The sequence below is a fragment of the Podarcis gaigeae genome (genome assembly GCF_964106915.1).
Source record: "Podarcis gaigeae genome assembly, chromosome: 4".
Classification (NCBI taxonomy): domain Eukaryota; kingdom Metazoa; phylum Chordata; class Lepidosauria; order Squamata; family Lacertidae; genus Podarcis; species Podarcis gaigeae.
This window is the reverse complement of record NC_139677.1, coordinates 88,078,746-88,094,571: the sequence shown is the minus strand read 5'-3', so window position 1 is coordinate 88,094,571 and position 15,826 is coordinate 88,078,746. Positions and strand designations below refer to the sequence as shown.

General features: G+C 43.2%; 1 protein-coding gene across 8 annotated transcripts in view; it reads left to right on the top strand.

The window, feature by feature from the left end:
• The first annotated feature begins 3,105 nt into the window (after positions 1–3,105).
• YAP1 (Yes1 associated transcriptional regulator) overlaps positions 3,106–15,826 on the top strand; it is an 82,111-nt gene continuing 69,390 nt past the window's right edge. For 2 of the 8 annotated variants that reach the window (XM_083736885.1, XM_083736883.1), the window contains exons 1-2: positions 3,106–3,917; positions 10,967–11,211. In XM_083736885.1, the coding sequence (XP_083593011.1) occupies positions 3,591–3,917; positions 10,967–11,211 (572 nt within the window). In that variant the 5' untranslated portion in view covers positions 3,106–3,590. The remainder of the gene's footprint in view (positions 3,918–10,966; positions 11,212–15,826) is intronic. The other 6 variants (XM_083736881.1, XM_083736879.1, XM_083736886.1 and 3 more) reach the window with 5 other exon arrangements.

Sequence of the window (15,826 nt, the reverse complement as noted above, 5' to 3'; positions counted from 1 at the left end):
TTCCTTTGGAGTAGGCTTTGTCAAACCCAGCCCTCCATATGTTTTGAGACTACAATTCCCATCATCCTTGACCACTGGTCATGCTAGCTAGGGATCATGGGAGTTGTAGGCCAAAAACATCTGGAGGGCCAAGTTTGAGGAAGCCTGCTTTGGAGACACAGAAGGCAACTCAGACTCATCAGGAATGTAGCTAGCTCAAGACATTTCTGTTTACCCAGGCGTATGATGGGTTTGGTTAACCCGCTCTGGATCAAAAGGCTGTGTTGTGCTTAGAGATGGGAAGGCGTGGGAAAATTGGGGGGAGGGGACCAGGTTTTTTCTGTTTTTTTCCAAAGCCGTGGGTTTTTTTTGAAAATTTAAAAAAACAACAGTTTGATATAGTTTGAATATTCCACACACTTTCCCCCTCATTTCCACCCCTGGGGGAAAAAAAACGGCTCTGGGAAAAATTAAAAAACCAACAAAACAAAAAACTGCCAATTTTTTCCAGTCCCCCCCCCCCCAGCCTTCCCATCTCTAGTTGTGCTGTAGCCTATTTACTGAGCTTTTTTGGGGGGGGGTGTTAACCATCATATTACTTTAACTTGCTTTTTGACTGATGTATAAACTGCTTTGTGAGCATGTGTGGTGTTAAAAGTGGCCTATAAATACTGTATTGAAAATAAAAACCTTATGGCCTTTAATCATTATAAATAATAACAATAATAATAACAATAGCAGTACGTAGCTTTTGTATAGCACTTTCAAGTGCTCAAAGTGCTTCAGAAGCATTTTCTAGTTGCAATCCTTACAACTCCGTAAGGTAGGTAACTTCACCGAAGAGAGTAGGATGAGATAGTTCAGGCTTGCACGATCTGTAGTAATTTTCTTAAAACTATTTAGTATTGTTTCTCTGTATGAAAAGACCCCTCCCTTTAAGGACACTGAAGGCAGGATAGCCTGTAGTAACTCACAATGTTTATATGCTGAAGTAAGCTCCACTGATTTCAATGGTACTTCTTTTATTACAACTTTATTTTGGTGCTTTAGTTTGTGACCTACTTCTCAGGCAGTTTCTCCTCCCACCCACACTCCTTAAAGAAACTTTTCGCCATTTGCTTGTAAACAATGGGAATTTCCTTTTGGAAGATTTCTTGTATGGCTTTGCTGACACTATTGATGGCCAAGAGCGAGTTCAGATGGTTTCGTAACCCCATTTTATAATTAATTGCAAATATGTTTTATTTGCAAGATATAATTGCCCAGGAGTGGGGTAAGTGGCTTGATGTCACCCAACTAGGAGGGACTCACATCATCATCATTTTATTTGTATGCCGCCTTTCCATAGTTAAAACAATGCTCAAGATTTACATAATTACCAACATAACAAAAGTCATAAGCAATAGATAAAACACATCAAAAAGTACACAACCAAATAGAAAACAATTTCCACATAAATCATAAAATCTAAAACTAAGAATGCAGCATTCATATCAATCACAACTTAAAAATGACATAGATAAAAAATCTTCTGATTGTAGCAGGCCTCTCTGATCAATAGCTCATCACTCTCCAGTTGCAATGTATTTGCATGTGATGACATGGCAGATTCCCAAGTCTTCGGATGCGATCAGTTTAATATAGCTTGCAGGTTATACAGCTTCTACAGCCTGTTGCTGCTTTGGCTGCAGAAAGCCTATGTTGTCTAAAATGCTTCTCAAGTAGCCAGTCATTTTATGGATGCATTGTTTATTATTTATAAATAATAAAGTCTCCGGCTGTATCCCCATAATCTCCGGCTGGGACTGGAAATGCCCCATTTGAAACCCAAGAGAGTTACTGCCAATAGAGAGTACTCTGAGCTAGATGGTCTGAAGTATACCACAGCTTCATATTCTAAATTTTGGACTACAGGCAGTAAATTAGACAAGAATGCAGCAGAGGTTCTCACACTCCTGCCCCCTGCAGACTACTTGAAAATTACAGGCGTTTCAGTGGACCATTTAAAAAAATCACTTTGTATAAATCAAAGCTGATTCATAACGTCATATTTATAATTGCCATATTTGTAATGCGATGGATTTGTGAGCAAATGCCTGTGTAGTCAAGTGTAGTACAAGTATCTGTTAACTTGAAGTACAGTACCACTTTGCTTAAAGCTAAGTTTTACTCAGAGTAGATCCATTGACGTTAACAGACCCAACTTAAATTACACTCATTAATTTCAGGGGGTCTACTCTAAAAGAAAAGAAAAAACTTAGTGGCATACTATTTTACCTTTTCTAACTTGTGTTTTTTTTTTTAAATCGGACTGCACCAGAACCTTGTTTTTAACCAAACACAAACGCACAAGAGCCTAGGGCTCTTTCTTCGCCTCTGGCCATCTGCCTTTGGTCCGAAGGGCTTCAATCTCTGCTATCAGAAAAAGAAAGAAACCAAAGCGAAAACAGATGCACCTGAAGTTTCGGACCGTCGCAGGAGACAAGAGGCTTGCAGTGCTGTCTGCGTGTGGGCTGAAACTTTCCCTTGCACTTGTCCCCCCCCCACCAGCTCCCGTGTCAAGGAGTGTGTGTGTGTGTGTGTGCTTGTGACTCTGGTTCTGGTGGGGGCTAAAGTAAGAAGAGCTCTGGCCTTTTTCTGCAGCCCATTTTGGGAGACGGGGAGGCGTTGCAGCAGCTTGCACCGCTGTCAAGGGAAGAAGGGGCGCCCTGATTTCTCACTCCCCCCACAAAAGTGTGGGGTTTGGAGCCTGTGCTGTGATTAGGGTCTCGTTTCCTTCCCTCATCCATCCCCCTCACCCGTTCTGGTGCGGGAGAGGGAGGGGGAAACCCAACCACCCCCAACTTCCCCTCCTCCCCGTCTCCGTGGGAGGGATGGAAAACCTCTTTCTTTTAAAGCGAAGTCCTGTAAAAACCCGCGGTTGCCGGACAACATTCGCGACGGGAAACAGCCGCGCGGGCGGGCGCGGGAAACCGAGAAAACGCACCGACCACGCCGGGGGTGCTGTGTGTTTGTGCGGGTGGGGGGAGACGTAGAGTAAAAAGTGGAGTGAGGGCGGGGAAGAAGAGAAAAAACTGGAAGGGGCGGGGGGGAGAAAGAATGCCCTCTCTCTAAAATCCAGCGCGGCCGGGCGCGAGAAGTCCAGCAGCGGGAGGAGGAGGAGGAGGAGGATCCATCCCTCCACCCTCGACGGCTGGGCTGCGTTAAAGTCCCGCCGGATTCGGCGCGGGCGGGCTCTCGCTGGGCGGAGCTGGCTCGGGCGGGCGCGTCTCAGAACTTTTGTTTGGCGGTGTTTGTGCGCGGATCCGGCGGCGGCGCGCGGGACGAGATTCCTCCGAAACATATATAGAGATATATATAAAAAGTTCTCCTTCTCCTTCTCCTCCTCCTCGCCGTGTTGGTTTGAGGGGCTGCGTCGCGCTTCTGCGTGTGGAGGAGGCTCAAACTCGCAGGAACTTTTTAAAGGAGGAGGAGGAGGAGGCGGGCGGGCGGGCAGCCAGAACCGGCGGCGGGGGATGCGGGACGGAGAGCGCGGAGCTGCGGCCGCTTGAGGGAAGAGACCGACCGAGCGAGAGGGGAGTCGGGGGGGACGGGAGCCCGCCGCCGCCGCCATGGACGCCGCCGGGCAGCCCCCGCAGTCGGCCTCCCAGCAACCGGGGCAGCAGCAGCCTCCTCCGCCCCCCAATTCTTCGGGGCAGCCCCCTCCTCAGGCGCCGCCGCCTCAGCAGCCCGGCGGCGGTGCCGCCGTCTCCGGCCCACCCCCGGCCGGCCACCAGATCGTGCACGTCCGCGGCGACTCGGAGACGGACCTGGAGGCTCTCTTCAACGCCGTCATGAACCCCAAGGGCGCCAACGTCCCCCACACGCTGCCCATGAGGCTCCGGAAGCTGCCCGACTCTTTCTTCAAGCCGCCCGAGCCCAAGGCCCACTCCCGCCAGGTGAGCGAGGTTGGGGGTGGGAGAGAGAGAAACTTTCCTGTTTGGGTGTGGGTGGTTTTTTTTTTGGGGGGGGGGTTAATTATGATATTCTTAAAAGTTCTTGTTTTCATTTATTAATAGTTTGATTTGTTTGTGCCCCGCCTTTCCCTCCCCCCCCCCAAAAGGACTCAAGGCGGCTTACAAAAATCTGTCTTAAAAACAGCGGCGGGGAATGGGTGGGAATCATTTAAAAGCGAGCAAACATGGGTAGGATTAAAAGCTGTATTATCTATATTTATTTGTAGAGAAAGGACTGTCTTCTGCTCACACAGCACTTCTTGAAACACCCCACCCCCCAATCTCACTTTCCATAAACTTTTGTCGGCTGCCTTTGAATGGGCTGCATGGAAAAGGCTGTATTTTAAGAATAAAGTGGTTAAGAACAATAGTAGCAACATGCTCTCTTTCTCCCTCTCTCTCTCTCTCTCTCTCCCCCTTCTTCGCACCTCACCATGAACTCCAGATAGGGAAAAGTTTTTTTGTTACAGTGTAACACTGTTAGGGGTCTACTCAGAAGTAAATCTCAGTTTCAGTAGGGTCAAGCTACCTGAAGGGAAGGGGGTAGAGAAACCTTGCCCATGACCCGAGTTCTGTGTTTCATTGGGGTGTACGAAATCATGAATCAAAGTTAATGATATACTGTGTTTCAGAGTTCAGTGCAGATTGTCTTGCACCATACTGGTAGGAGTATGATTAAAAAATAAATAAATCATTGTTTCTTGCCACCTGTGATCCTCTTCATCATCATCATCATCATCATCTAACATTTGCAAGTGATGTTTCGTTGGGTAAGATGGATGAAAAAAGGCAGGTCTTTGCCCCAAGGAGCTTGCAGTCTAAATGCTGACAGAGGATGACACAACAGGGTAAATAAAGGGAGGAAAGGAAAACCAGAGTTAAGGATGTCAGGAGAAGAATCATGGGCAGATGCAGTTACATACTGCTTTTCAGGTAAAAACAAGTGTAGCCTTGCCTCCTCTTCATGGCTGATGACAGCCTTTACACACACTTTTCTTGTATTTCTTGTGTGTGGGGGAGGGGTTATTCAGAACTGAACACTTGCATGATGTTTACCTGGATTTTTGCCATGTGTACACATTAGGAAGCTGCCATATATTGCTAAATAGATGGGTGCAGGTATGTATTGATTTATTAGATTTGTATCTTGCTTTTTTAAAAAATAAACTCACTAGGCAACGTACAAGGTACATGGGTCCACCCAACAGATATAGAACAATAATTTGTAAAGCATACACAGCAAAATTAATAAATGAAAGTAGCAAGTAGACAAAAGTACACAGTAAGTGGTCTTACAACTACAGTCATCGTCCCCAGTAAAACCTTAAAACTACAGTACAGCCACAGTAAACTAGCGCCACATATTTCACAATCTCATTACCATAAAGCCACAGTAAACAAATAGGTTTTCAGGGCCTGCTTAAGAAGGTTTGAAGAGACGGCGCTTCTGTAGCAAAACGAACATTTGTATGCTTCCCATGTGCAACCGTATATCCAGGTGTTTGCTTTTCCTACTTGAGTGTACAAAAATGCTGTGGGTGAGGCAGCCTTGAGGAAAAGGGTTTCCAGGTCAGAGGGTGTGACTTCCAGGCAGCTTGATCCTGTGTATCTGACACTTAAAGACGTAAATACCCGCCTATGACTATTTTGCTAGTTGGGAAGTTGCCTACATACACACAGAGTTTGTGTGTGTATTCTTTCAGTTACTGATTTATTTATTTATTACATGAAAAGCACTTCATAGTTTTCTGTTTCCTTGCAGTTGTCTGAGGTATTCAACACCCGTTCCTAGTTTTTCAGGAAAGAGGAGAAGAATTTGTCTCATAATTATGCTAGAAGCCTGTGGCTTCTTGTAGGGATTTACAGTGGTACCTCGAGTTACAAACACTTCGGGTTACAGACTCCGCTAACCCGGAAGTAGTACCTCGGGTTAAGAACTTTGCCCCAGGATGAGAACAGAAATTGTGGCATGGCAGCAGCAGGAGGCCCCATTAGCTAAAGTGGTACCTCAGGTTAAGAACGGTTTTAGGTTAAGAACGGACCTTCAGAACAAATTAAGTTCGTAACCAGAGGTACCACTGTATTACTTTGTTACACTCCAAGGAACTCAAGATGGCATACATGGTTTTCTACCCAACCACAACATTTTCCTTGCATCAACCTAGTGAAGTAGTTAAGCCAAAAGAGAGTGATTACAGTTTGCACATAATTGCTAAAGCACGGTTTGTACAGCCAAATGTGAGTCCTCTCACAGACAAACCATTGCTTGTCCTCCAAAGCTTGGTTTGTATTTTAGCTATTAAATTTATATCCTGCTCTTCCTCCCAAAGGAGCCCAGAAGAGCTTGTTTTCCAGCGGCTGTTTCCACATGCCAGTGTAGCATCATGAGTGTCTGGCGTGGGCTGGCCAAACAAACCATGGTGGTTGGGTTCAAACATGGGTTAAAAGGTAAGCCAACCACAGCTTTGTTCGCTGTTAGAAATCAAATGATGGTTAACCTGCTGAACATGCACATTCAAAGAAACCCGAGTTTGTTTAAGCCATGGGTTAATATTAGGCAAGGACCAAGCCAGTAACTTGACCAGGTTTGGGCAGTGAGAGTGTCATTTCCAAGTGGGGGTTTGAACCTGGATTTCCCCAGTTTTAGTTTGACACTTTTGTGAGAGGAGGAGGAAAGATAGGGTAGAATCTTGCTTTCTCCCCTGCACTTCTGCTTTCATTTTGGGATCCTAAACTTCAGTCCCCTTCTTGGGTTTCTGCAGCACAAAATGCAACTTTCATCTTCCTCTTGAATCTGTGCTTGGCCTTGGTGCTTATATAGGTGGATATTGTTCCCTTGCTTTTGGTTCTTGTTATAAAGTGATCATTTTTTTCATTTGCCTTTCCTCCACAGTTCTTCTGAGCTTGTGGTGGTGGAGTGCAGTTGTTAATGATCCTAAATTTTCAAGTAGACAGTGTTGGATTTAGGAGAATGATGTGCAGTGGTTCGGCAGTGCTTAAACTTCCTTCTCTCCGTCCCTTGCGTTAGGAGATGGAAGATAATTTCCTTTCTAGAAGAGCTCGGAAACCTCTTTTTACGCTCTGAAGTCCTTTCGGTGGTGGCCCCCTTCCTCTCCACAGCACTTCCCAGCATATAATTATCCTCTTTATCCCACCTCCATTCCTCTTCCAGAGTTCTTCATTATGAGGAAAATTTTCACTTTTGCCTATTATAGACCTGCTTCTGCAGTAGTAGAAATGCCCCTTCACACCCCTCCATTTTGTCTTTGCTTGTGAAGAAGTGTTGACCTACCTTCCGATTTTACACTCTCATAAATCCCTGGATGGAGCTGTTCAGGCCAGCTTCCCTCTTCTTCACCTCTAATCTGTTTTTTTTGTTTGCTTGTTTTCCTGGCCACTTGTTTGTGAATGGGGGAGGTGGGAGTGATGGCAGAAGTTCTCTCCTATCCCTTCCTTTGAGCTACCTTTAATCCTTATCCCAATAGGGAGGAACTATGCCATCCTTTAAGACAGGGGTAGGCAACCTAAGGCCTGTGGGCCGGATTTGGCCCAATCACCTTCTTAATCCGGCCCACAGACGGTCTGGGAATCAGCGTGTTTTTACATGAGTAGAATGTGTCCTTTTATTTAGAATGCATCTCTGGGTTATTTCTGGGGCATAGGAATTTGTTCATCCCCCCCCCCCAATATAGTCTGGCCCACCACATGGTCTGAGGGATGGTGGACCGGCCCACGGCTGAAAAAGATTGCTGACCCCTGCTCTAAGGCCTTCTAAGATGCTTGCGGCAACTCCTTTTTTTTGCTATTCCTTAACTTAAGGGAATTTGTAGGGGAGGGGGCTTTAACTCCCCTGTCTTGCCCACTTTCATATTGCATTCCCTGCACTTTGTCTTTTTAATGATTTATATTTACTGTTACATTTATAGCACACATTTTCTCCATGGAATTCAAGGTTGTGCAGATGGTTCTTTCCTCCTCATTTCCCCCCTGCCCCTGTGAAGTAAGTTGGGTTAAGAGACAAGTAACTGGCCAAAGGTTACCCCCTGAACTTCATGGCTGAGGGAGGATTTGAACCCTGGTCTTCCGGGTCCTGATGGACTCCCCTAATCACCACACCACACTTATCCCCCCATTCCCTCTTCCCAGGATTGTGGAAAGTCTGTCATTTCTCTCTGAGCTAGGAGAAGGAGTTGGAGCTATGGAAGCCTTGAATTTTGCGCTTTCTAGATAAGGCACCCCCCCCCCATATCATTCCAAGGCCTGTTTTCGCCACACCAATATTTTTAGCTGTCGCCTAAGCAGAGTTCTTGCCTTTGCTGCAAGAAGAAGGCTTAAAGCCTCTGAAATGATATTGGAAAATAATCACTCAGAAAAGCAAATGGACATTGATCTTGTAATTGCTATTGATTAGTGTACTGAGGGGGGGGGGGAGTTGTGTGAGTGTCCCAAAACTTCTAAATGTAGAACTGTGTCAGTTTTGTGCCTTAAGAACATTAGATTGCAGCATATTCCTATGACATTAGCATGAACCTTCCTAATGTCAGGGCTTGGATGTATTGCCATTGTACTGTTGACACTTTGATGTCTGTAATGTGGAGTGTTTGCTGTCTTGAAGCTTGAATCCAGGTGTTGAGGCCATAGTCTTGCAGACCATAAGCACTTTCAGAGAAAAGCTGTCTGAAAAGGAGATGTTGGGTTCTGAATAAGTTCAGCCTATGGATAATTATTTAAATATTAGAACAGACAAGATGGAAGTTAAAACCTGTGTGTTTTTTTGTGTGTTTTTTTGAGAGTTGGAATTGGTTCTTTTTCTTAAATATTTTTTATATGAGAAATATATTTTGAATCTTCATCATAAGCTATTGTCATCTATTCAGCCAGCAGAAGTGACTATTTTGCAACTGCTTCTGATATTTCTGTGACCAATTATGTCAGCTTTTCCATTATTAAACCTCTCTTAAAAAGGGGCTTGGCTTTATGTGTGGCTTAAAAAAAAAGTCTGCTTGAACCTTGGCATACAGCTCTTACCCAAACATTAATTCACTTGACAGATATTAAATGGAAAAAAGCCTAGACTTGAAGTTGTAGAGTTGCAAGTAGAGATGATTGCTTTGCTGCCTTTGAACTTTAACGTAGTACAGGCTTATCACATACTTTCCATGTAGGTCCAATATCTCAAACTCCCTTGACAATTGCAGAAGAAAAGTTATTAGCTATGTACCGAAACCATCTTTAGCTTCAAGTACGAGAGTGGTTTTTATCATGGTTTACTTATTTGCAAACTGGCATTAATCTGCGTTTGAGCTGCCTCCCATATGGAGATAGCTGTATAGTGTAATCCATGTGTGCTGCTTGAATACAAAAGGCTAAAATACTTGCCTAAACAGTTTCACATTGAACTGCGTACTTAATTCCATGCCTTGGGCCTTAAAGCTCTGCAGATATACATCTATATAAATGCATAAAAGCTATCTGTGTGTCTAGGTGTCTGTGGTTGTCAAAAGCTTCATGACTATGTGTTCAGATCTTGGTGGACAGTAATTCAGCATATTAACACAAACTGAGAATTACTTAGGCTGATGGTAAAGGACTTGGCAGTTGCTGGGTGTGGATTACAGTCTAAGGCTGGGGCCTAGGTTAATAAACTCTCATGAGTTGTGCAAATTCAGGATTCATAGCCTTCCTAAGGTGCAGAAGGGATTAGGGATCTGCAACATCAGCCTGTGATTCAGTAGGAAACTTCAGAATTGATCAGGCCTGGCTGAAATACTAGAAGCCCGGCCCAAACTAATCATCCATATTTTTTACCTGTTCTACTCCAGTCTCCAGTTTCCCAAGCTGCAGCCAATGTCCTAAATAATAGAATCATAGAATTGTAGAGTTGAAAGGGACCTCAGGTGTCATCTTGTCCAGCCCGCCTGCAATGCAATGCAAAGTTCCTTAACAACACGCAATGACCACTGAATACCATTCTGGGCAATATCCACCTTAGTCATGCTCAGTGTCAACCGATTGGAATTGATAGTTAATGAAGTGTGTGGATTTCAGTGGGTACGACTTCATTGGCTCGCCCTCTGTTGTTGTTTTTGTGTGTGTGTATCTTGGCAGTTTAAGAGACACCATTCTGTTCAACTTATAGTAGAATCCTATCACATTGCAGAAGGGATGTGAGGATTGTATCTCCAGCTGTATTCTAAAATGGCAGCATTGAGAAGTTCTGCCTTGGAGATACAGTAATAGGAGAAAAGTTAGTCTGGAGAAAAAGAGTGATTTGCCCTGCCCTGCTTTAAATCATGCTTTCTCCCCCCCCCAAAAAAATCTTTTGTCATCTGGAACACATTTTAGCAAAACCAGACATGTATTACTGTTTGCAATGTGGACCTCATTTGTCCCATTTTGTAAGACCATTTAAACAGCTTTCACAGCTGTCTCTGAAGCCCTTGATAAAGATGTGGGACAGCAATGGAGGCGGTGGGGCGGTGGTAGAGTACAGAGCAGACAGAAGCAAGAACTTGGTATTAGAAAGAGATGAGGGATACCTGAAAATTCTAAAAGATGTACATGTAAACAAAACCATTCAGTAGAAACGTTCTTATAAAGCAGGGATGAGAAGCCTGCGACTCTTCAACTGATGGACTTTTGGGGGCTGATGGGAGTTATATTACTCCAGTTGTTGCTGGACACCAAGTTCCTCACCTGGTTATAAAGCTTCCTCCACCACAAAATATATTGGTCCAATTCCAATACTGCATCTGCAGTCACAGACTTACAAAAACAACCTGTGTATGAAATAATAAAATTCAGTTTTTGTCTTATGCCCATTTCAACATTAGCTTTGGTTATTACCCTACGTGTTGGAAGCCTCATTGCCCTGTGCGTTCATCTGTCCTTAGGGCAGATTAACTGTTTCTAGATGAAAAGTGGGGGTTCTCGAGCATGCTGCTGACATACCTGGCTACACCACAGACTTAAGGAATTGTTTAACTCTGCAGGCCAGCACAGATGCAGGGACAGCAGGAGCTCTGACACCTCAGCATGTCCGTGCCCACTCCTCTCCAGCATCGTTGCAGTTGGGAACCGTTTCTCCAGGGGGTCTTACCCCTTCCGGCATAGTTCCTGGAGCGGCACCTTCTTCTCAACATCTCCGCCAGTCATCCTTTGAAATCCCTGATGATGTGCCCCTACCACCAGGTTGGGAGATGGCAAAGACACCTTCTGGCCAGAGATATTTTTTGAAGTAAGTACAATTACCGGGAAAGGGGAGGTGGCGGCGGCGACAAATCTTTGGGCTTAAAAAACAACAACTGGTAGAATTAATACCTTGTGCTTCATCTGAAGGCCATATCCTTGTTTGACAGTGTGGGGTCATGCTGAAAATTGTCAGTTTTAAAATAATTGTGTACCTTTAACTTTATGCAATTAAGCAATTTGCATATCACTAATAAACGCATAGTATTTAAAGACTTTTGATAGTGTATGGGAATGGTTGTAACTCTGTTACATGTTTCACAATGGAAAGGTTCCAGAGTCTCTGTTAGAAAGGACCTTGGGGTTGCAGAGGTGAGAGATCTTGAAGAGTCACTGCAAGTCAATAGAGACAGTAACAGTGGGCTGATAAGGTAGTTTCATGCTTTCATATAGAACTAGGAACAGCAAAAGTGTGAGTTGGGGGGCAGGTTCATCCCCTCGTTAAAACTCAGTATTTTTGTCACCACAACTTCTCTGGAATAATGAAGAGCACTTTTTTTAAAAAAAAGCTATGATTTTGTAGATATGTTTAACTATTTATGGGCCATAGGTCTGCCCATCCCTACTTTTTAAGTTCATATATTCACTTGATTGTAGGCTGACTCTGCATACTTTCTATACCTCTAGAATGTAGGACAAGATGGGACCTCATGGATGCCTGGTTCTGAAAGTTCCATTAACGCATGTCTTGTCATGCACAACTAATCTGTCCTGAACAGACCCTATCATTTTAACATTACTAGTCCCATAAACATATTTAATTATATAGAAATTTCTATCCCACCTGTCTAATGCAGTTCATTCTTTTCACGATAAACAATGGTTTATTGTGACAGCCATACCGATTGTAAAATGTCATGGTGGTTAAGAAAGTGAACTGTGAAGCACAGGAACCGGGCGAAAAATCTTTCCTTAGCCTGTACTTGTCTGGTGACCTTCAGCAAGCCTTGGCTCATAATATGGAAATGAAACTGACTTGCTTTGCAGGGTACTTGTGAGGCATGCTGAGATAATGAATGTGAAGCTGTTGTGCAGTAAGCAATATAAAAACACCAGGTAGTTATTGGGGAAAATGACAGTGTTCAAGGGAGTAAAGAGTAAGTCGGTGCATGGATCTAGTGCACGTTAATAACAGCCCTGTGTTTTAAGACCGTGTGGGCATTTTACAGCATCATCTCATCAGATTTTCCATTCCCTTTCCTTAAGAAAAATTAAGGATTGTAGTCGTTAATTCTTCTTGTTGGCCTCCTTAGACATCTGCCGTAAGGAAGAAAGGTGGCATATAGATTTTGAAGTATTTAAAATAAGATCGCATTGTTGGATCCATGGGGCAAGGCTGTAGCAGAAAAAGTTCCAGCTTGAATCTTTGGAACCTGCAGTTAGGTCTGAGAGACAGTATTGCATAAAAACCCCAAGTAGCTGCTGCCGATTAGGGAAGATCATACTGAGTTAGATGGAGCAATGGTCTGATTTGGCTGGCTGGCTTTATCATCTATCTATCTATCATCTATCTATCTATCTATCTATCTATCTATATCTATCTATCTATCTATCTATCTATCTATCTATCTATCTATCTATATCTATCTATATCATCTATCTATCTATCTATCTATATCTATCATCTATATCTATCTATCTATCATCTATCTATCTATCTATCTATCTATCTATCTATCTATCTATCATCTATCTATCACTACCTATAGCAAATGGTCTAAGGGTCGGGTACACAAAAACATAATAAGTATAAGGTATAAGGCATCCTCTCAATTCATATTATTTTAGCAGTAATTATTTTCAACTAAACTGCATTTTGGAAGCAAATGCACAAGATGCTGGTGTACAGCAAGCCAGTGAAAAGTACCAAATTCCATTCAGGAGTGGGACTTCTGCTAAGCCTGGCAGAAGGAAAAGAAGCCTTTAAAATGGGGTTTCGGTTACACCCCACTTTTTGCTGGGGTGGCAGGTCACGTGACCAAACTGAATGTGCTTAGTATTCGCTCTTGAGTTTCCCCTCTCTGGTCCTGCCCCAATCATGGCCCCTTTCCAGGGCTTACCAGGCTGCCCGTATGTGGGGAGACAAACCAATGTATCCCCCAGCTGAACTGAGGTTGGGGAAGTTACAGCGGTGTAGCCTGGCTGCCTCCCAGTTCAGACAGAAATCCACTGGATCCTTACCCCCAAGCATCTAGCAGATCTTCCTATGGATCTTCTCCCTTAGGGTTGCAGTCTATGGGTTCTTTTCAGCCAAGTCCTACTCAGAGCAGACACTTTTAAATTAACCAAACTAGTCATAAGTTAGTCATATCTAACTTCAGTCAATTTACCCTGAGTAGAAGTAGTGTTGATTTCCACCCCATTTATCTAATTCAGTTCAAGAATATAGGACTTGGAAACTGCATATTGTAGTAGACAGTTCAGCAAAATTCCTTTTTTAAAAATGAGCTGCCTCTAAAAAGAGGAGAAAAATGAACGTAAGCCTTTGTGTAACTGGTTTTCCAACCTATGCAGATTTAGGTGAAAGCAGAGGAACAGTTTGATCATGGCCATTTTTTTTGACAGTTTTATTATTGCTACACAAAAGTCTTCCTGCTCCTATGAGTGATCTCCTCCCTCTCTCACTGGTCTTTTCTTGGTATCTGTTTCAAAGGGTCAGGTTTCCATAAGGACAATAAAGAGCCTGAGACTGGAAAGTACACACAAGTCTGGCAAACTCATCTGCATGAGCAAGATCATTTGTTCTCAAGCAGACATCCAAAGTAAATGATTGAAAGAGTTGCTAGCTGTGAAGGATGTGTCTTGAAGGGGGGAAAGAGTAGAAACAAACCAGGTTGTTAGGAAGAAAAATAAAGGCTGTGCTTTTTTTTGAACCTCTCCCTGCTGGGTCACATGCTGATCTGGGGAGATTTTAAACAGCTTAATAAATTGTTTTTCTTTCTGCTTTTCCTTGGGTGCTGCTGTGGTTTGGGAGAATCTGAGGACAGTTCTGAAAGTTCTGCTTAGGCCCGAAGAACAACAACATGGACACTCCTATATAGATTTTGTGTTTTGTGGAGATGTACCAGACCCGCTGTTCTGTGTAAAACGATTTCTTATTACTTTGTAACCTAGGTTACCTAAGTTTAAAGAATAACTTGTTTTGAAAGTTCTGTTTTTAGCAGAAATAAATGCATGAAGTCATCTTAAAGCTGTAGTATTTTTTTTAAAAACCACAGCTGATAGAAATGCAACTGATAATATTCTCATTGTCTGCAACACAGAATATATATAAAGAGAGAATGTGCACATGTGAGCACTTTAAAATTAATATTCGCTCACATTAAACTACAGCAAGTCTTTTTAATCTTGACAATCAGCCTCTCAATCACGTGAGTTAGAGGCTTTGCCTTTCCTTCTCCTTGTTCCTTCATACTTCCACCTCTTCCAAATTCTGACCATGAGATTGTCGCTGGTGCCAAATCAATTAGGATTGGTAGTGGAAGTCTGCACAAATTGGTGTTTAGCACAGGATAGTCCTTAATGTTAGAGAAAGTGACAGAGCTGTGTGTACAGCTTTTGCAGTTCTGTCCAGAAGCAGCACTATGATACCAACATGTTTGGCTCTCCCACACTGGGTTGCGTGCCCTCTTTACTGGAGAAAATGGCTTCTCTGACGAAGCAAGCAGACAAATAATATGTTATATGGAGGTTCCTTTTATTTTCTGTTACTCCACTTGAAACTTAGTTGTGGGCGCTCTTCATGGACACTTGGCTTCCTGTTCTGTCTTCAGGATTCACATTTGACCAAGAGCGGTTTAATATTGCATTGCTACTGGAAGATCCAGCAATAGTTCATTGCTGCTCCCTGTGCACTGCTTGAAAAAAGCATGCACAGTTCAGGAAGAAGTGTGTAGCTTTCCCACTGGAAAAAAGTGTTTGGGTAGAGGTGTGCTTTGAAAAAACAGTATTGCCTAATGTAAGTCAGTGCGGGATAGAAAAAGTACTGTTTAGAAAAAGTACTGTTTCTTCTCAAGATTGGGAACACCTGCAATGCATGGCTCTAGCCTTGATTTTTGGTGAATGTTAATCGGTACAAGTTCAGCATTAGTAGCTTTTTAAAAAGACCGTCAGAATTAATGAGACCTGATTGCTGGCTGGACAGACGAAAGGTAAAATGGAAAATGGAAAGCAACTGTTTAGAAATAATCTCCAGTTTTTGGTACAATTTGGCCTAGCTGCTACTGCACCATATTAATCTACCTAACAGCCTGTTTCATTTGTTCTGGCAGAACAGAAATCAATGCAGTTTGTGTGTTTGTAAATGCTGTTAAGTTGTAAGTAAATGAACAGTTAGCGTGGAGTATTGCTTGTCTGCCAATGCAGTGTCATAACTGGTGATGATCATCTGTACTAGAGACAGGTAACACATGGTATCCAGTTTTTAATTGTTGATACATGGTGGTTTTGGTCCTAGGGCATGATTTTGAAGATGTACAAGACTTGCTGAAGATAAGCAAGTCTGAGACTGGTTAGTAGCTGGATAAGGGTATCCTGTCTTTGGTTCCATCTTGGAAGAAAAATGGGCTATAGATATTGTCACTTTGCATCTGAAATGAAATCCA